Genomic DNA, 21,156 nt, shown 5'->3' with positions numbered 1-21,156 from the left:
AAGCAAGCAGCCGGTTCACAGTTCAAGATTTGTGTTGCCTGCAAAAGATTTTATATATAATTTCTTATAAATATTTTATGCTTTACTGTATATCCAAATTGTTGGGTCAATCAACAAAAGTTCAGCATAACACTGACAATATGAAAAAAAGGTAATATGAATAAGAAGTTAATAATTTAAATCCAAGAAAAAGTAGATATTTGAAGATAAAATGTACACAATTAGCAGAAGTGGCTCTCAGTTTTAAGGCACTAGTGAAGGCTCTGTTGTGAAACAACAGAGCTCTCTTTTAACAGAGTAAATGTGCATGTCTGCTCTGATTACTGGGCTGTTTTAAAAGTGGAAAGGTCTCAGGACCGGTCATGTTGACAAAACTATCTTGTTACATGTGTAAAATGGGCCTGTTGTGGTTGCTTAAAAAATAGGGTATTGGTTTCCTAAAGCAGAGGCTCACATGTAAGTACACACTGTACCTGCAGTACAGGGAAATGTACTTAAATGCTATCTGTGTTTGTTTGATGTTGCATTAAATAGCCCATGTTAACAGGGAGATTAGCTTCATTTTTTTAGAAAGAAAATTTTAGTAGCTTAAAGAGTAAAATATTGCAGTTCACTGGTTTTTGATTCATTTGACTTGTTAACAGAGTAAAGCACAGGTGCAACTAATAATTGTGGGTGTGCCGCTGTAACCACCATTCCGGCAAGTAGCCTACTGAAATTACACCAAAATGTAATGCACCCACAATTACAGTAAAGCTATTTTCTGCTGTTTTATTCACCAGGCCAAAATGTTAAATAGTCCTGTTTCTACACAAGGGAAATTTGCAAAAGAAAATCAGTGTCATCTTAAGATACAGTAGTTATAAATTAAAGCTTAAAAAATTGACATAGACCTGTAACTTAATGCACTATGTGTTATAATAACACAAATTATGGACAATGTTAGTCAGTAAAAATAAGCCACAAGGGCATATTAAGTATTTGAAAATGAACCAAATCCAAACTTTAATTTTGTTGCCTTTAAGTTTCTCCCTTCCAGGATAAATTTCGCGGTTCTTTGCGGCAGCTGTCAATCAAACCTGTCCGGTCTTTTTTTTCCAGTGGAGAAACCTAAAACATGGAGAGGTTTGTTACAACTGTGAAGTGTGAGTAATCCTATTCACTCAGTCTAACGACTGTTTGTTACACTAAGTCTTGTTCTACAGTTTTGGCTACAAATTGAAATGGTATTAAAGTTAGCTAACCTTACTCAACTTCCAACTTAGCTAGCAAAGTCACTAACGTTAACGTTAGCTAGGTTAGCATAACCACCATTGAATTCCAATGATAAATGATTAGCTTTTAGCTAAAACTAACTAGCTAGGTTAGCTTATTTATTCGGATAAGCTAACTTGTCCCAATGTGTAGTTACCTCTCTTGTATGTTAGTATTAATGTTAATCTTACACCATGTCCAAGATTGTGTCCCCTACCGGATGAAAGTTTTCTAACTTGTTTACTTCCCAGGCAACATTTGCCCTTCCTACAGTGCAGTAGCATAGTGAAACTTTTCTTGTGTTCATTTTAGCAAGCCGGCTAGCTAAAGTCTTTTGGGTTTCCAGAATTAACGTACGTTTTTGAACCCTCTTTTGGGGGTGTCAAATATCTTTTAAGAACTGGGCATAAGTGAACGCATCACGTTACGCCCCTACATGTTCTGCCCCGGTCTCTGCCGATACTTCTCACTGTTTTGCCATGCCTTGTTTGTGTCCTGTCAACATGTCTTGATTTCCAGGCCTCACAGAGAACTTGCTGCAGAAACAATCAACAGATTATGATGAGGTGATAGAGAAACTCTTCTCTGAAGTCTCTGGCCTAGAGGATTTCCCCAAAATACCAGATCCACAGGTGCAAGTGTATGCCAATAGCCCACAGTCCTGGTCAAGTGAAGCAACATACTGTAAAACAACCAACATTTAAAAATTAGAACATAGTCAAAGTTCTTACATTTAGCAGCGCTGTTACTCTCATATGCATGCAAACAAGCTTATTCCTACTTGGCAGGGTGCTTCACTCCTTTGAGAGTGAGCTAATGTGACTCACTGGGATTGCTTGTGCAACAATCCCACCAACTACTCTAACAAAGTCATAATGGTTTACATCAGATCAATTTATCTAGCACTAAGTCAGATAGTTTTTTTTCTAATATAGCATTGCAGTATGTCCCCTTTATGTGGCCAGTAGATTGGCAGAATTTATAAGCTGCATTTCTTGCTGATATTACAGCTTGAGGAGTGTGCTATCCAGTTGTGGAACTGGGCAGTTACTAAGAACGTGGGCACCGCTATAAGTAAAAATCAGAAAGCCAAAGGTACACTTCTAATTACAGTATTTAATTTTACTGATGATCTTGACACTTAAAAATTCTGAGACATGGCATGTAAAATGCTGGCACAGTGTAGAGGTTGCAAGTGGGGAAGTCACGGTTGAGTCATGTCATTTTCTCACCATCCTCGCAGTGCGTCATGTTGCATGCAGCCTGATGTACTGCTGTGAGCCTGACAATCCAACAGAGGGCAACAGCCGCAAGCAGATCCTGGTATGTGACAATGTATGGACTATTTGTGAGTGCTCAACATTTCAAGGGGACAAGATCTGTTTGTCACTGTCTGATCTTTACAGATGGCCAGTAAAACAGGGAGAACCTGGCTGGACTGCAAAAATCCCCAGATGGCAGATATCATCTTGAGGCTTGCTGTTAAGGTGAAGAAAGAAATGAACACTCAAACCGAGAGGGCTTAAATCTGTTTAAGTTTATAGCAAACAAAAATATGGTGTCATTACAAATTACGGAAAATACAATATCCCCAGAGCCTGGAAACCCTCTACAGCCAACTAACCAACAGAGCTGATGGAGCAGCTGACATCACTTCATCCAAGGGGGATGTGGAGAAGGATCTGCTTCGAATTCTTTCATGCCAGGCAGAGTCGGTGAGCTGTGGCGCATGTGGTGTTCAACACCTTCAATGTGAATATTTGTTCTTGTGATATTTGGCAGCTGAGGAAGTGCTGTTCTGACAGACTTGTAGTGTGAAGTGTGAGACAGCTAACGTGAACTGAGAAACAATAAGAAGGGGAAATCTCATTCTGTGCTAAATTATAGGGAATGTTATTGTTTTCTGACATGTAATAGAAAGTTCAAGTCTCCTCTTCTTTGCAGGCTTTAAGTCAAGGAAATAACCATGATGCAGTGATCTATATGCAGCGCTGTAGAGACATGCTGCAGCGGCTACCAAAAGACGTACATTGAAGTCTACAAATTGTTGTTTCACATTTTCAATACATATTGTTGGTGAAAGTGTGTAGGATGTTAACTGTAAAAATATTTTCTCAATGCAGACTGGATACCTCTCCCTTATGTGCTACAATTTTGGAATAGACACTTACAATCTGAGACAATTTGAAGACAGTGCCTTTTGGTTGAGGTAAATCCATTTGTTTAATTACTGTAATTAATTTCTGCAGAAGTGTTAAGAATCAATGCATTGGGAAAGGGACTTTTTTTATTTTTCAGTCAAAGCTATGACATTGGGAAAATGAATGTGAGATACGCCCCCGGACCTGATGACTGTCAGAGGTTTCAGGAGAAGGCTCTTAATGCCGTCAGCTTAGCCAACAAGGTAAAAATCATTTTCATACTGTAATTTACGTATGTATTTTGAAGCATGTATTAAAAAAGCTTGGATTCTCTATACCTAATTGCACTGTGCAATTTGACAGGAATGCATGAGTGTCTCTGGGTTGTACTTAAAGATCAGAATACTCTTGAGATGTGGGGCCTCAGATGATCGTATCAGAGCAGGTTAGTTATTTCCAGACTTCACTGAATTATTTATACAGAACTTGATTAAGATAGGCAGCAGTGGGGCGACAGTGTCTAAGAGGTTGGAGAAGGAAATTCAACAATAAAATGTGAGATTGATTCTCTGAAGCTACTGGAAAAAGGTGGGTTCATAAAAACTCCAAAACGGCTGCTGATGAGTTTAATGTTCTGGAAATATTCCAAGTCTCTACAGTGGTGTAACTACCCTAGGCTTTTACAAGTCAAGTCATATGTTCCAGTAGAGCTGCTTTGTCTCCAGCAGTAGAAGATTGTATTTGTACTGGGGTTTTCATACGTGTTAATGAGAATCTATGGCTTATTTTAGCAAAGTTAAAATGCACATTTGAAAGCAGATCATAGATATATGTTTTCAGGACTTAATGAGATGCTGGAATCTGAGGTTTCTCTTGAAGTGTGTCTGAGCACAGTGAAACTACTCGTGTCTGAAGACAGGTAAAACCTTAGCATCTTCATTGATACTCACTTTTTGCACACACACACCCATCTGCACATTAATATGTGCACATATACACATTTTTTGTGTAAGAATTCCCAAACACATACTGTCCAACTCTGAATAATATCTGTTTGGATTTTTTTAGAGAAGTGCTGGCATTTGAGTATTTGAAACGTGTGTGCCAGCGCTTTGAGTTGTCCCCTGACCTGGGAACTGCACTTATCCTGCATGTGGAGCTGCTGTTGCAGAGAGGCAAGGAGCTGCTGGGCAAACAGAAGATAGAGGATATTATCACTGGTACAGAATTTTTCATTCCATCCTAGAATAAGTCTTGTTTTAATAGAGATGACACGATGAATTCTATAGTTCATAATACACTGTACCTGGGCCTCTGTATAAGCATTAAAATAGTTTATTCCCACACAGGCCATTATACAGGAAAACAGCTGACTCCACAGGCCCTCACAAACCTTCATGTCATCCTATGGGATAAAGCGTCCAAACACTTTGAGGTATGCCAAACAAAGCTTTACTGGTATGTATAGTTATCACTCACTGCAGTTGACCCACCTCTCTCTGTGTTTTTCTGTTAGTGTTTCCTTTGGGTGCTACAATTTCCTTAAAACACAAAGATATGCATGTCTGAAATGCTCCTCCACTCCCTTTGAAGAAAGTGCAGGCCTCAGAACTGGTCTTAGTCCCAGAGTGATATAGTATAACTTTTATGTGTCTTTCCAGGCCAGGAACTATTCTGAGGCTCTGCAGTGGTATAATTACTCCCTGAGTTTCTATAAGTCAGGTCAAATGGAGCCCAACTTAGCCAAACTGCAAAGGAACAGAGCTTCCTGTTTCTTGCATCTAAAGCAAATGGAAAAGGTAAGACAGCAGGACACACAAGAGCAAGTCAGGGAAATACATTTGTTATCCATTGGCTGCAATAGGTGATGTGTGTCAAAAGGCATCAGGTAGTTTATGTCACAAGCCACAGTGACAAGTGCTCCTGCCAGGTTTTACAATTTATGCATGTAATATATGTTTACATGTATATAAAAACTCATCTTTATCAGGCGAAGGAAGCAGTTAAAGAAGCAGAGAGGTGTGATCCTGACAACATTTTCACTCAGTTCAGTGTTTACAGGATTGCAGTGCAGGAGAACAATGTGAAGAAAGGTATCTACAAAACGTAGCTTTGTGATTCATATACAGTAAGAGAATACTGCTGCAGTTCCACTACAGCTACATTTTCAGCTGTGGTGATGAGGTTGTGTATTTGTGTCAGCTGCAGAGGCAGTGAGTGCAATGGGACTTCTGTCCAAGAGCCCTGTAGCCGATGAAGACACACTGCTGGTAGCTGAGAATGCAGCTTCCAATCTCCTCAGTCTGGCTGCTCAGATCGCTTTGGAGGTAGGATGCATTACTCGGTTCTGAACACCAGTTGTAAAATTTGTGGAATTAATGGGAAAACAGCTTTTTGGTCTGGTGGAATTCTTATCACATTCCCCAGTCTTAAACTTTTATGATGTTATTGGGCACTTCACTGTTTGTGCCAAATGCTCAATTTAACACAAGTGACAGTATGTATCGGTGGGGGGTTGATTAGAGATCATACACTCGTAGTTGCTGGTGGAGGTATCTGTATAGAAGGGGCTGGCATTAGAAATACAGTATATTTGGTTTTGATACACCTCTCCAGGAAAAGCTCCTCACTGTGGATCAGAGACAGAACTTTACTGTCTACCACCTCCCCAGGCCTATTGCAGATAAACATAGATAAGCATAGACAAATTTTGATGTTGATGATTGTCGTATAGAATTCCACTTAACCGTAATATTTATAAGATATAAAAATAATTTTTAAAAACAGCTTAGCGGACAGACTCGTTCCCAAACTAGCATAAGCAAACAGACTGTGTAGCAACCAGATGCCAGTAAGGTTTGAGGGTAAGGTTTAGGATATGATCCTACCTTTGGTAAGACTGTATGGTTGTGATGAATATGACAGGTGGGGGGGAGGTATTATGTTTGTTTCCTTTTGACAGAATGAACAGCAGGAGACTGCAATGAGGGCACTGGAGAGTTTATGTGAAACCTCTAAAGATGAAGCTCAGGTTCTGACAGCTCTCAGGTTTGGGAAATCAGTGTGCTTCACAGAAATCAATGTGCCTTTTCAGTTATAGAAGGTGTAATTTTGCATACACAATTGCTGGTGTCCATCTTTTTTTTCTGTGATATTTTTCCTTATCATTTTTTAAAATTACAGTTTGTCTTGACCAAACATAACTTCTGGCTACAGTCTAAGATAAGAATAATCAGTTTGCTTACACCAACGTTTAGTTTTTGACAACTCTTTGAACATACTGACTCATGAATTGCACTTATAAAATTATTATTTAATCTTTTTCAGAACAGTCCATGTTTATATATTGACACTGTTAACAAAACATGATGGCAGAGTTTCTCATATAAAGTTACAACATTTAGCAGAGCTGGCTTATATGCGGAGATACTGTAGCATCTCTTAGTTTTCCATACACCTCTATGATCCAGTGACCTACTTGCCTCTCCTTTGAAAATGTGTCTCTCTATAATACAGTTAGTAGGTGAAAGAAAGGTCAACACCAGTTTCTCCATTCATCTTTTTATAGGTGTTTGGTTCGACTTGTGCTCACTACAACAGAAAAATTGAGTGATGAGATGAGGTGAGGGGAAAGAAAAGTACCTAATTAATATGCAGTTATATAGTGTTATTGATACTGCTTTTAATAAAACTATATATATATTTACTACCTTCACTCCATGTAGAAATGTGAATCTGGATGTCCTGCTGCCATATCTGAAAATGGGTGAGTATGGGTTAAATTGCATTTTTAGAAGATGTATCAACTTCAGTGTCTGCTGTGCATCATGACTCAAACATGTTTTGTTTGCCTCACTGCAGCTCTGCAGAAGGTTTCACACCAGTCCCACATGACTGTTGAGCAACGCACAGAAGAAGCTAATTGGTTCAGAAAGATTGGTACTAAGAGTTGTTCTCTCCTTGTTCCAATCTGACGTGATGTGCTATCACTTAAAACGTCACAGCACCTTTATTTTTTTCATCTGTATGTGTTTGTCCTTGTTGCAGCTTGGAACTTAGCTTTACAGTGTGAGAGCAACCCTGAAAGAATGAGAGATTTCTTTGTGCTCTCTTACCAGGCAAGTGTCCTCATTAGTTTTCTCAGGTGAATTAATCAGTATCTGCAGCATGTGGGTGTAGATCAATAGCATCTGAACAGGGATATTGTTTTACCTCCGCTCTTTGACTTTCTGACCTTACCTGTACCAAACAACTGAGCGAGAGAGAGAGAGAGAGAACTTGATTTAAATATATGCATTCATGCCTAACACCCTTATACATATAAGTTTCTGCTGTTGGATACTGTGTAGATATTCCAGAGAAACTGCAATGTAAATACTTAATTTCAGAGAATCATCAAAAGTGGTTGATGAATGAGGAGAGAATTCTTTCCTGGTATACTGCCATACATAGTTTCTTTGTCATGCATCTGCATGAACCTCTAGCTCTCCCAGATGTGTCCTCCTGATCGCACACTGCTCATGGGCCAAAAGACATGTCTGCTCATGGCTGCTGCTGCCTCTCTGGAGCTCTACAGGAAGTCCCCCTACGCTGCTCAGGTGTGCCACCCTCTCGCTATACTCATCTCTTACATTTAGCACACTCTCCATCCACACAGATGGAAATTTACCAAGTCCAGTGGTGATGAGAGGTGACTAACCGCATTACTGGTGCTGGCGTAGGTGTTTCATTTTAATCCCTGTGCCTTTGAGGATGAACTGAACACTAGATGGCGGTGATAAATCCATAATGCTTGTTTAGTGTTTGATCACAGACTGAGAAGCTCACTCAGGCTCTGGAGTACATTCAGATCTGCTGGGAGGTCTGGAAAACCTTGAAAGCATCAGGTACTTCAAGTAGCTAAACAATCTAAATTACTAAGTAACAGACTGCACAGGTTATAATAATAGAATGACTGAATTTTTAAAAGTCTGTCATGAAGAGAAATGGAGCTGAAGAAAATTATTCTCAACATGTACTTGCAGGAAGTTTCCCAAAGGACCCCACCGATACACTGCTGCTGCTGTATGAATTTGAAGCTCGTGCTAAGCTGAATGACCCCAAAGTTGAGACAGTACTGGAGTCTGTCCTGGAGCTTGAAAATGTTGAAACCAAGGTGCTGGAGACCATTGCAGGTACAAAATTGGAAAAAAACAAAAAAAACAACCTTGCCCAAAGAAGCAGAAATATTCCAGTATCTGCAGTATGCTGGTGTTTTTGTTTTCTTTATGCAGCCTTAGCCATGGAGCCTCCAGCTCACTTTCCTCTGCTGTGTAAGAAGGCCTTGAGGGTTGCTCTCTCCCTGAACAAGAAACAACCACAGGCTGACCTGGCCCGCTGCAGGCAAGCCCATCACTCCTCTGCATGAAAATGCCCCTGACATTTCTTTAATGCTCCGGGGCTTTTTAGGATGAAAGGATTTCTGATTATGCAACTGTTTTGTGTCCCCATCTTAGTAAGTGTGTCCACAGCCTGATCAAGCTGTCCCTCCCGAGCGGAGTGTCAGAGGTGGAGGCCCATGTGCTTGAGGAGGTGTGGGAGTACTACGAGGAGGCCCTGTCCATCATTGCAACTGCAGTGAGTCAGCGCCAATCAGACACCGCCATCCTCTGGCTCCCACCTCCTGTTCCAACCGAACTGCTCTAGCTATATAATCAGAACCCTCTCTTCCACCCCATGCCTGCCTGCTGTTCTAGAAGTGTCTTTATCAATGGGCTTTCAGCAGCGCTTCAATTACCAGATGCTTCCATTCACCACCCCTTCCTGTCAATTTGAATGTTAATGTGCTGTACAAATCATCACATTGCCATTGAGCTGCAGCTCTGAAAGAGGCATCAAATTATTGAGACATTACATCACTTCAGAGGCAGTGCATATTCCCCCTTTCATATTGAGTTACTACTCAAAAGCTGTAGAATACTTCGGATCAAAGTGAAAGCTTACGATTAAAGTATTGTGGAAAATGAATTAAACTTTAGAAATGTTTGACATTAGGGTTTGTTTACAGTCTCATGATCCATAGTAAGTTAACAAACAGTAGAACAGGATTGGATGAAAGTTAGTTACTCTCAGGCTTTTACATACTAAAAAAACACAATTTCCTTCTATTCACTTGGCTCAAGTGAGTCACCCAGGTGGCCTCCGTTAAATGGCCTTTTGAACATCTTCCTGCTCCTCTCTGTAGCCGGATGACTTCCCAGAGATGGAGACCCTGTGGTTGCTGACTCGGGCTTGGAACACAGGGATACTGCTGTACAGCTTGGCTCAGTATCCTGAGGCCGAAAAGTGGTGTGGCCTTGCCATGAGCTTCGTCCGCCACCTGCGATATCTGCAGGAGAGCTATGAGACTCGGGTAACAGAATTGCACAGGTTCTATGTACAATCAGGTGTTTAAACATGTTAGACTTTTGAGAAACAAGATTTTTAAGTTAGTTGTTTGTGTACCTGCAGATGTCTGGTCTGTACAGCGAAATCTTGGACAGGTTGGACAAAGCCAAGAAGAACCACATCATGGAAGAATAATCAAACTGGGACAGGTCAGCTGTTTTCTGCCTGGTGTGAAAAGCCTGTTCAGAGAATGAAGTTACAATGATTCAATTCCATCAGTTTGTCTGTGGTAAATGTTATTAATGCTGTGGTAAAATATTAATTGAACACTCCAGTTTGACAAATTGTTTCTATCCCTCTGTATAACTGGGTCATCCTAGTACCTAGTGGTTAAGACACTACCACAGTTGTTCCTGGTTTGATTTCGTCCGCTCTACTGTCTTCACGAAGTTAAAATGTTCTTTTCTTCTCTTATAAAAAAAAAAAGTGTAGCTGTAATAATTCTAATATTTTCAAAGCCACTGACTTGGTTAAAGTGGAATAACAAGCACATCAAAAATCATAACTGAGTCACATATTTTATTTTCAAACAAATAAACTCTTGTCAAGTCCCAAAATAAAACCCAAAGAAAAGTTGCAGGACTGTGTTCCCTCATGACTAGGACAAGGAAGACCATGTGGCCAAGTGTCCTGATAGGCTGTACCACCTGCAGTGACAGGAAGGAAACTACTGTACAATCAAAGGGTTCATGTTTGCAAGCACTTACTGCACAGATGTGCTATAACATAAAACATCACCCAAAAGTACAAACAAGAACCCTGACCCCTTCCCACCCGAAAAATAAAAGCATATATGTCGTTTCTCTCATCAGAACAAAGACCCTCAGTTATACACACACACACAGAGGCATTCAGGTTCCATCTTGTATTATACCACAACCTCATAAAGTAAAGTGTAAAATGAAATCAAGTTCTTTGGGCTTTGACATGGCTGACTGAGGTATGAATTCCACACACATTGTTAACAGTCAGCTGTATTCAACTAAACACCAGAGAGGACCAGTTCTAAACTTCTAATGATGTATTGATCAATGCCCCTGAATTCTCTGATATTGTGTAGGTTTCTGCCTGCATATCTTTTAAATTATTTTACAATATATATTTTTTTTAAATCTATACACCCAGACACGTTCCACAAGAAATCACATGTAGACAGGCCCTACTTGAGAGAACGGTGTTCCCAACTGACTAGTTAAGTGTTCTGATAGGCATTTGAAGAGAAATAACAATACAGCACATCTGTATGGAAAAATTATATCTCAAGAGTAGCTCAAACTTTACTTACCTGACATTTGTGGTCTATAAAACATGTTTGTCCCAGTCTGATTCACACATGCATGAAGCACAGGTGAGGGGGAATCTGCTGGGGGCTTATTTACATTGTACAGCTACCACACCCTTTGAAACAGTCTGCAAGCAGTTTATAAATGGCTCTGATCCCTTCAGTTATTCCCTGAACTCTGGTTTTGACGCAGGTAATGACAGCTGGTTTAGCAGTGGTGCCTGGCAGGTGGGCACACCTGTTCAGAAGATGCCTGCAGGTACAGGTGCTCTGTGGGTGGGAGAGCGCAGGGTACCCAGAGGTCTAGGTTACCACTTCCTGTTCGGTCTGGCTCTCCGAGGAGGAGAAAAAAAAAATCCTTTGTACTCTTTAATAAAAAGCTAAGGAGGAAAGCGAAAACGTTCACAGGATCAGTGGCCACAGTGTTCTTTCTTCAAGTGTGCCCTCTCACATGCACACGATCTGCATGGGAGGGTGGGACAGATAGATTCCATCCTGGCGATGCCAAAACACAGCTACCTTCAAAGGTTATCACACTGATGGCCTTCAACAAACTCCCCGCCTCATGAAAAAAGAGAAGACACGTAATAAAACCTGATTACACTGTTTAACTGAGCCCGCGAGTACTTGTTCGTGCTTTGAAGCCTTCGTGTCATCGCCTGAACATAGCCTTTCAGTCGCAGGGGAAATGGTATCTGTACGTTAAAATTCCTGAGCTGGTCTAGCTCACCCCAGACACACTAAGAGCTCAACACAGTGGTGCAGCACCTGCCAACAACAGACTCAGTTCATAAGTTTATAGATACACAAAGCATATAGGTTTAATCAAACCCAACTTCAGTGTCGTTTTTGGTAGGGGGACAATTCATAACAGGTTATACTGACTCTTTAATTGTTAGGACATCCAATACAATTATTGTCTTGTTCTACCTGTTTTAATGCCACTGTCACGGTGGCAGATAGGACAGTACCATGTGACCATTTAATCAGAAGAGAATCCTTTTGGAAGGCAGAGAGTGTAATAGGGTGGTCTGCTGCTCAACATGAGTTAGGAGGCTCTGGCTGTCCAAATTGTAATCAAATGGCCAAATTAAGGCTGAAACATGGGGGAGAAAAGGTGCCAACAGAAGTGAGACTTTGTTTAGTATATTGCACTCGAGTCAGGCCTCCTGGCAATTGGAGGAGACACAAAGAGAAAGGAAAGATGAGAAGGTTTCCTCTCTCTTCCTTATCGGTTGTGTGCAGCCTCCTTCACAGACAACAGGTAGTCACAAAACAGAATTTGTATTTGATGTAAGGCAGTTTGGTGTTTTGCAGAGAGCCCAGTTACACTTCTCTACCCCCATCCTTTACGCAGAGCAGCTAAAAACCAAAAAACCCCAAAAAAAAAAAAAAAAAAAAAAAAAAAAAAAAAAAAAAAAAAGATGAATTCTAACAGCCCTCCAAATTGACAATTCTAGTGAAGTGTAAAATGTGTAGTTTTTAATATGTAGGATAATCTCAGTAGGATTTTATCATTTATCTTGTGATCTCATAATATAAATGTAGATTCACAACACATTTCTTCCTCTTGATCTGCCTCCCGAGATGTCTTATCAGCTCAGACAACTGGCAGACGACCAAACAGCAAGCTGGTTTGTGATAAATACATCACCAGTTTGTAGGCTCCTCCATTAATTTCCTCAGTCATTATAAACAACAGAGATGACTCCTTGAACAGTACCATCAGCAGGGCTTGATTTTATCCAGTCTTTTCAGAGGGAAAAAAAATCCTTAATTTTTCGACTTCTCATCTTGCCCATCTTTTGAAACGTGATTTGATGAACATTTACAAAGTGTTCCCACTTGATTTGTCTCTGTTCCCCTGCAACGTCTTTTTGAATCCCAATTCCTCTCTTCAGATTTCTGTCAAACATGTTGATGTTCAGTCAGTCCCAGTTCACAAAAGGATTTATCCCTTTTCAATTTTGTTCACATTTGACAAATTCCTTTGGAATGGCATTTCCAGTCTTGAATGAATTTGTTGAGAAACTCATGCAGGGGTGTGCACAGACAATAATGGCGATAAGACTTCTTTTTCATTTAGAGAGTAACATAATGATGACACTAAAACTTGATATGAAACATATCTGCAAAAAGGAGGTGAGGAGGAGGAGTGTGGGGGTGGCTATTTGGGCTTGGGCGGGGTCTCTGGGAGGCAGGACAGGAGCTCTGCGCCGACGCAGAGGGGACAGCAGGGAGCTCAGAGCTTCTCTGAGGAGGGGATCCAGATGTAGGGTCCGGACTGCTCCTCAATGATGAGCTTGATTTTGTTGTAGATCTCCTCTAGTGAGTCACCCTGTACGATAGCTGGCAACACAAACACAAAACATCAGACGTCAGAACTGGAGCTGAAAGAGCACGCCAGCTAATCCATAAGTAGAGAGAAAATTGATAAATCATTTTGATAACTGATGAATCATTTAAGTTTAAATCAAACAAACGGCAAATATTTGCTGGTAAACATAAATTAGGATTACACACAATATCAAGAAATCACTTTATTCTGCAAGAAGAGAAGGTTTTTGGCCATCTGGCCTTCATCAGTGTCACAATCTCACAGTACAACTGCTGTATTCAGGTGAAACCTCTCGAGTTAATTAGCCTGCACCTGGTCGAGTAATTAACGAAACGAAACAAGCTGAGTCCTTGTAGAAGTGGCAATGTGTTCTATCAAAGTCCGGTAACTGTCTAATTTAACTGCATCAAAAGGCACCAATTTCATAATAATAATTAAAAATAAAAAATCAATTTTGATGCAGCTAACTAATTGCCCTGAGACGGCTGTTATGAATTTGCACTATACATGTACATATGATTATCTGACAAGTTAAAAAAAAACAAAAACAAATGGAGTTAAAATGGCTGGCTGATTCATCTGTCACAAGATTTCTCATAATCAATTCATTGCTTTTTTTTTTTAAATCATTACCTAACTAATTAGGGAACTACAAGGGCAGTGAGACTAACCTGTGAAATACTCTCCAAAGTCTTGCTCCAGCTTAACTGCCTTGTCAAAGACTTTATTGGCCTGCTCGTACGTCTGCCTCTTGTTCATTTCCCTGAAAAAAGACAAACAGTTCATGTTACTGTCACAGGCCCCATATTCACTTGTCTTCATTACAATGTACAGTATATAAAAGCTCAAACTTACATTAGGGCTTCAATGGATTTTGGTTTAATAAAGATGGCAATTGGATAAAGTTGTGCTTGCTGCAGTCGTTTGATGGCATTCCCTGACACATCCAGAATGCAGTGTTTCCCCTGTAGGTACAGTACGCCTTGTTAGAAATACTACACATTTGTGTCACACAAGCAGGGCACATATTCATGAAGGATTGATAGTGGATCCTGTAAAAATGAGTGGTGCAAACTGATATGACGTTTGGGAAAAGTCGAGGTGGAACATTATTTACGTCTTCTTTCTAATTTATCAAACGACCTAACATGCCTCTGGTTACAGCCAATCCTATGTCTTGGCACCTACCCTCTCAGCCACAGTTCTCACAGACAAGATGCTAGTCCCATAGAGGTTCTCGTTGAACTGGCCAGCCTCAATGAATTTATTATCTTGAATGTCTTTCTCCATTTGCTCTCTTGAGGCCACAAAGTGGTAGTCCTGGCCATCCATTTCATTCTCTCGCCTTGGACGAGTCGTATCTGCAGAATGGAACGGATTTTTGTTATTATTTTTGTCACAGCAGGAAAATTTGATGTACCGTGCAGAGATGTTGCGTGCTGTCAACTCACGGGGTACACAGGAGCCAAACTTGTGGGGAAACTCAGAGATGAGGTCATCGTTTACTCTGTCCTTCATTGGCCCCAAAATGATAACAGGCCTTGTGTAGTGAACTGCATTGGAGACAAAGAAGATAAAGGAGGACAAATGTTAAAACATACTACCCATCATCTGACTCAGTGATATTTGGCACTTTATTCTTTAAATGAACAAATTTTAGTTTTAAATATGTTTAGAAATTTGGTTTAATGCCATGTCCAGACTACACGTTTTTATCAGATAAGATGGACGCTGTGTTGATTCTCATCATAACTTGGGATATGACAAGACGACATGTTTGTACCCGACAAATCACAGCCTGCAGTGGTTCACGACCTGCATGAAGGAGGTGCATACTGGCTGCCTGTGTTCAGAAAAGCAAAAAGCAGCAGGGAGGGCAATATGGGTTGTCTATCCTTCAAAAAGAACTTGGTTTTAACCAAGTAGTAAAAAATGTTTTTGTTCACACAGAGTCAATGTCCTGCTCTGCAGAAGATAATGTTAAAACAGTGATATTTCTGTCTAGAGGAAGATGTAGATGATTCTTATTAACAGTAGTGCAACAGATCAGGCAGCTAAATCAACTTCTGCACAAGAAAAATCTTGGGTGGCAGCTACAGTTTGCGATTCCACAGATGCACACAGGTCGTTGAATAAGGCAGTAATGAATTCATGTCCACTGACGGAAAAGCAAGTCACTCACTTTCCTGTCGAATGACTGGCTCGTAGGAAAGAATTGTGTCCTCCTGTCCCTCTGTAACAACACAAGACAAACTTGTCATTTAAAGAAATGTCATGAAATTCTTATGGCTAATAAAATAAAATAAAATAAAAAAAAACAACAGCAAGGGGGATTGTTAAGTTACAGGTATAATTTCACAAGTATATTTACGGACCATGTTAATCATCTATGTGGGCAGTGTAAAACAAGCCACAAAGACCATGAGAAATGAAGGTGACTCACTCGAACTGCTTTCACTGTCACTTGTGTTGGATGTCAGGCATTCTGTAACAGCATGAGAGAGAGCAAGTTGCAGATAATCTCAAACAGTAAAGCCACAGTTAAATTCAAATAAATTCTCGTTCTAGGTGAAAATCATTTTCACCTGCCTCAACAGCCCTATGGAAAAAAAACACTCTGTTTCTCGACAACTAGGCCATAAAAAAGAAGGGGATTAAGAAAGCAGAAGTTTTGTGCATCAGCCATGCTCTCGCAATATTAGGGAAGTGGTTTTAGTTGCAAGCAATAGGAAATTAAGTGTTTCCTGTGACATTATCCTCAGTGACCCACAATTCCCTGGCCACCGTTTCCTATTGCTTGATCTGTGCCTGCAGCAACAGATCTCCTATCAGAGAAAAAGACGAAACATACAAGTGCTAGGCTGTCCACAGGAGGGGGAGGCGGGAGCTGGCTGACTCAGGGGAACTGGAGGAAAAGTGTTTCCAACCAGGCATAGCAACATCTTGCTCTGGTGACAGATACATTCCATCTCTGTGTGACCTTCTCTGACAAAACTCTGCTAAACATTTATTGTTAAGATCCCAGGAGACATTCAGAATAAGTGTAATGCTCACTCACCCTCCCGTGGGAATGCACATTACATATGTACTGTGAATCTGAGTAGGTGTGTGTGTCACACTAAATGTGTGGTTTAACATTCCCAGCTGGGTCTGCAGTGACAAAGCATTTTCTCTCTGAGCTCGGGGGTAGTAGCTGCTTGACACAGTACAACCACGCACTTACTCAAACTCTTTGATCCATAAAAGTCATCGCTTAACCCTGGGAAGTCCTAGGTGTCCCGACAGGTGAGAGCAGAAACCAAGAGAAGAGAGCAGACAGGAAGAAGAAGAGGTTAGTGAGAGTCGGGGCAGAGAGGGAGAGGAGTGCTGTGTAGTGCTTGCCAGGCCCACTGATAACATGGCACTGTGCTGTACTCATTAAGCCCGAGCTGCACTTTGTTCATAGTAAGCCACAGCCTTTCAATTACACAAGCCCAATCTCATTAAAATCGGACTTTAAAGCTGGGTTAATGAGATTCTTCTTGTTGTGGGTCAGTGACTGACTGGAAAATTGATCAGGACTTACACAGGGAATAGCATCACAGTACTAGAAGAACTGTGAATAAATGCAGCCAAGAACTTGCACGCAAACACGCAGCTGGCAGCACACACACCTTGACACTCCTCTGGAGCCCACAGACAGACGCACCCACACACCAGAGAGAACCCCACATCTCCAGCCTGGTGCCGACTGAGTGTGTGGGGCATCTCTCTGGGACAGCGAGGAAAGGATTAGAGCGGTGCCATCACACAAACCTTCTCTGGATGTGAGCAGAAAGATGAAAGATGAAAGACAGGACTGAAGCATGAAGGGGAAAAAGGATGAAAAACACCCCCCCCCCCCCCCCCCCGCGATCACACAGCTGGTACTCACGTTCAGACTCCATCTCCTGCACAATATTCTCCTTGCTCTTGTAAAACGGGAACTTGCGTGAGAGGTTGAAGCTTTTTTTGCGCTTTACTTTGACTGGCTGCTTGTTGATGTGTGGGTGAGAAGGGGGAGGGGGAGGGTGGAAAAAAAACAAAACAAAAAAAAACAAAATGGGTTTCAATGAAGGTACTCAACACTCATGCCAAAAAAAGTGAAATGTAAAACAATATACATCAAATAATGAAAATGAGAAGCAGGTAATGGGTGAAAATGAATGGCATATCAATGTGAAGGAAACAGGCTTCTGTTTACCAACTGAAACATAAACCATTTTCAGTAAATCCAATCTCCTTGCATAACAGATGACACAGACACATTACAGCGGATAAACATTTTTGCAAATTACATCTGACAGATCAGCCTCTGACAAAAGCAAAGACAATTTGTGCATGTTTCAGTTGAGGTTACAGAGAACTCTCATCTCCACAGAGTTTCTGTGTAATCTATACAGTAATATGAGCTCTATTTGTGCTCGCTTCAGTGAGCAAGTGCCAATCCCTTTCCCACACTCAGGGGGATGTAGGCCATTTCCCTGGGAGCCCAGTGGCTGCTCTGAAGACCAGGGCAGGGAGCAGCTGGCTCTCCACACTTACCCGGTTAGACTCAATCATGCCTGTCCTGGCATGGAACTTGACTGTTTTTAACCTGGCCCGCTCTTTTTTCTCCACTCTGTAAAAAAATAAAGATAAAAAAAAAAGAATAAACACACACACACACACTAAAACATCTAGGATGAGCATGAATGATAGTCACATTAGCTTTGTAGGCCATGAGTACAAATGAAGTGTGCGCATACCTTTTCTTGCTTGGAATGACCCCAATCTGCTCACTCTCTCCATGTGGTGTGACCAGCCTCGCCTGCCACCACTCGTCATCAGAAGCATTTATGACGTGGAGGATATCCCCATAAGAGAAGCTCAGGCCTTGGCTGGGCAGGCAGCTGTCCCTCGTTCGATCATAGTCAAACAAAGCTCTGCAAAAACAAAGGCTTTAGTTACACTCTTTGCCTTTTATCTTGATTGATGATTAGTTAAAACATTTCAAACTGCTGCTTTGCATTTTGTGACTTTCAGTCAAATAAGACTTTTTCCAGTGATTTATTTCACCACTGAACTTTTTTTTTTTTTAAAAGTGTTAAATATTGTCTCGTGAACCCAATATCGTGTATTGTCTCATCTTGTAAGCCAAGTGTATCGCCACACCCCTATTAACCATACACTGTTTGTCACAATCTTGTTAGACAACCTTCGCTAAAGGTATTAATACCTGCTTCACAGGCTTAAATTGTGCTTGACCTATAAGCCTATATACTGTATCTAGAGGCCACATAACACATCCAATGTGCAACTTTCTCCACTGTTTAAAGAGATAACTGACATATTCCAGGGTTTTCCCCGGGATGTTAGATGGTTTTGGTGTTTCTTTTAGCTTGCTTGGCTAATGTAACTTAGCTAATTCAGTACGTGTTAGCTATTTCTTTACTGTTACAAAACAAGCTACACACATTCTGCCATCTCTGTTACCATTCACAAGAATTACCCCCCTACTTCATGTATTCTTTATGGAGGCTAACCTTATAGATAGCTGTAACTACTGTCCTGAGTTGAGGGTACAGAGAAATACCCAGTCAGCTGTTTGAATAGCTTGGAGATGCTGCCAATCACACAAATGTTCATCCAAGCACTGATTGTTGATTGACAGGTCAATCCTGTTGCCATCTTACTTTTCATGTTCAGATCAAATCACCTCTCTTTTAGTTGTCAGTGCAAACAGCTCAGTTGTTTTAATATTGTGATTTATTGCCTTTTACATTCATTCGGCTTAGGCTCTCCGCAAAAACACACAGGCGCTGCACCTAAGCCTTTCTATGGCAGGAAAAACCCTGTATTTCTACCCGTTGAAACTACAGCTGGAAATAGGTAAACAGTACTGCTGAAACTGCCACCATGCAGTCAGCCCAACCCTTACTATGTTACCTCAGCTTGACATACTTTGAGTGTTTCAGACAGAGTGTTAACACATGTGATGCTGTTTTTTGTTCAAGTACACCTTTCAGGCTTTAACACCTCCACATTCCTGAGGCTGGGAGGACATGGCAGCTCCTGCTTCAGTCGGCTAAATAGACAGCTTTTCCAGCATAACTGTGGGCTTAGTCACCCACACAGGAGGCTTGCTAGGCTCTCCATACCTCATAGGAGCTGGTCTATAAGAGAGCCATGAGTCAGACTGGTTAACACTCCCCTGACTATAGCGTGGGTCCACTGAGAAAACACCTCTGTACTTCTGATATATTCAAATAAAGCCCATTGCTGTTGAGCTTAGGCCAAATCAATCTAGTAATGTGGCTGTTAGGCTTAGCTTGAGTGAAGGGTTTTAGTGCTTCAGCAGAAATATGAAGAAGCACGTGGACTATGGAGTTACCCTGACCTCTGCGAGTTCTTTGTGATTTGCTACATTTCTGTGAGCAGAAGGGTGCCACCTGTTTCCATTCCTAAATGAGCCTCCATCCGGTTTGGCAGCCAGCCCAAAGTGCCATAACACAGGTCACTCTGACAAGCTCTACTGTCAGTCTACATTAGACAAATCAGAATCAGCTTTACTGGCCAGGTGTGTCGGACACTTTTGACTCTGTTACAGTGGCTCTCAGTGTGTCTGTACAATGTTCTTCCATTAAGCAATGAGTAGACAAGAGAAAACAAAAAAGAAAAGAATGTGCAAACAAGAAAAAGGAATGTGCATTAGAAAAAGTACTTACAAATATACAAACATACATAGACACAGTCTAGATGCAGTTTTCCAGATATATACAAAACTAAAATAAAAAGTGGAGTCAATGTCATATGTGGCATCAAAACAAGGAATGCCTGCCCATCAGCTTGGAGATGGTGAGCTGTATCAATCCACTGTCCAAAGTTAGAAATACTATCCTAAAAACTGCTTGGCACTGAGTGACATGCTTTATCATATAACCTATGCCATATAAGTCCTGCTGCTGTACCCAGACAGTGTAGCTGCAATTGATAACATGCGCTTTCAGGTTTGATTCTCCCTGCTAGGCAGACAAGGGTGATTATTTTAATACAGGTCTTAGAACTTGATAAAATAAGTGCAAGCATGATTGTGTCAGTGTGTTTTCCAGATTTACCTGACATTAGGGCTATAGCGATTATTCGACTTAATCGATTATGATAATTAGTCGATTTGCATATTAATTGTCGACTTGTCATATGTAGGAAACAAAAAAAAAAAAAATTGTAAGACAAGTTTCAGTTTCACACTCCAGAGCAGATGGTGGCGGTAATGCGCCAAAAGCTGGATGCCAACCGCCCTTTAAAAGGACGCAGAAGAAGATAAGTAGGAAGTAGGCAGTAACGCGAGCATAGATACACATAGCACTAGCAGCATGGCGTGTCCGGGGAACGCGAAAATACCGCGACTGCGGTCATCAAAGGTTTGGCAGTATTTTAAACAGATACCAAACAACATGGTGCTCTGCCAAGCAGAAATGGCGTTTCACAACAGCACCATGCACGAGCATTTGAAAAGGAAACATCCCGGGGCAGTTTCTCAGGACAACAGCGGAAGCAAGACGGCACCGTAAGTTCTGTTTACTTTTCATATTGTTCCTACCAAATGTAACAGTATTAGCTTTATACGGTACAAAGAATGTGTTCTCGTCGGTAATTCTTTTTCTTTTGTTAAACGTTTCTTCCGCCTGCAGCACTGCTGCTGTTAAACTACTGTC

General features: G+C 41.0%; 2 protein-coding genes across 13 annotated transcripts in view; one reads left to right on the top strand and one right to left on the bottom strand.

The window, feature by feature from the left end:
- Positions 1-1,008: 1,008 nt before the first annotated feature.
- On the top strand, positions 1,009-12,286 carry tex11 (testis expressed 11). 2 transcript variants are annotated; one of them, XM_020588278.1, is made up of 28 exons: positions 1,012-1,145; positions 1,774-1,886; positions 2,265-2,349; positions 2,498-2,577; positions 2,661-2,741; positions 2,850-2,969; positions 3,199-3,279; positions 3,378-3,463; positions 3,553-3,658; positions 3,759-3,840; positions 4,236-4,314; positions 4,464-4,615; positions 4,745-4,830; positions 5,057-5,194; positions 5,386-5,488; positions 5,598-5,722; positions 6,358-6,443; positions 6,964-7,017; positions 7,121-7,161; positions 7,257-7,334; positions 7,443-7,513; positions 7,880-7,993; positions 8,209-8,281; positions 8,420-8,569; positions 8,669-8,777; positions 8,891-9,011; positions 9,619-9,786; positions 9,885-12,286. In XM_020588278.1, the coding sequence occupies exons 1-28, from the start codon at positions 1,118-1,120 to the stop codon at positions 9,954-9,956; spliced, it is 2,682 nt and encodes an 893-aa protein (XP_020443934.1). In that variant the 5' UTR covers positions 1,012-1,117; the 3' UTR covers positions 9,957-12,286. The 2 variants fall into 2 exon arrangements, with proteins under 2 accessions (XP_020444009.1, XP_020443934.1); XM_020588353.1 differs by lacking the exon at positions 2,265-2,349 and having other exon boundaries at positions 1,009-1,125.
- A 192-nt stretch (positions 12,287-12,478) lies between these two features.
- Positions 12,479-21,156, bottom strand: part of LOC109952324 (discs, large homolog 3 (Drosophila)) — a 56,292-nt gene continuing 47,614 nt past the window's right edge. For 4 of the 11 annotated variants that reach the window (XM_020587386.1, XM_020587692.1, XM_020587462.1 and 1 more), the window contains 9 exons: positions 18,208-18,384; positions 18,005-18,080; positions 17,355-17,451; positions 15,885-15,926; positions 15,624-15,674; positions 14,630-14,994; positions 14,297-14,406; positions 14,113-14,204; positions 12,479-13,452 (listed from right to left, as the gene is read on the bottom strand). In XM_020587386.1, the coding sequence (XP_020443042.1) occupies positions 13,346-13,452; positions 14,113-14,204; positions 14,297-14,406; positions 14,630-14,994; positions 15,624-15,674; positions 15,885-15,926; positions 17,355-17,451; positions 18,005-18,080; positions 18,208-18,384 (1,117 nt within the window). In that variant the 3' untranslated portion in view covers positions 12,479-13,345. Of the gene's footprint in view, positions 13,453-14,112; positions 14,205-14,296; positions 14,407-14,629; positions 14,995-15,623; positions 15,675-15,884; positions 15,927-16,664; positions 16,711-17,354; positions 17,452-18,004; positions 18,081-18,207; positions 18,385-21,156 lie in introns of all 11 variants that reach the window. The other 7 variants (XM_020587611.1, XM_020588088.1, XM_020588166.1 and 4 more) reach the window with 3 other exon arrangements.

Source organism: Monopterus albus, unplaced genomic scaffold (assembly GCF_001952655.1).
Source record: "Monopterus albus unplaced genomic scaffold, M_albus_1.0 scaffold2.1, whole genome shotgun sequence".
Taxonomy (NCBI): Eukaryota; Metazoa; Chordata; class Actinopteri; order Synbranchiformes; family Synbranchidae; genus Monopterus; species Monopterus albus.
Note: the sequence above shows the minus strand (reverse complement) of the source record. Positions and strands in the feature narration are given on the sequence as shown.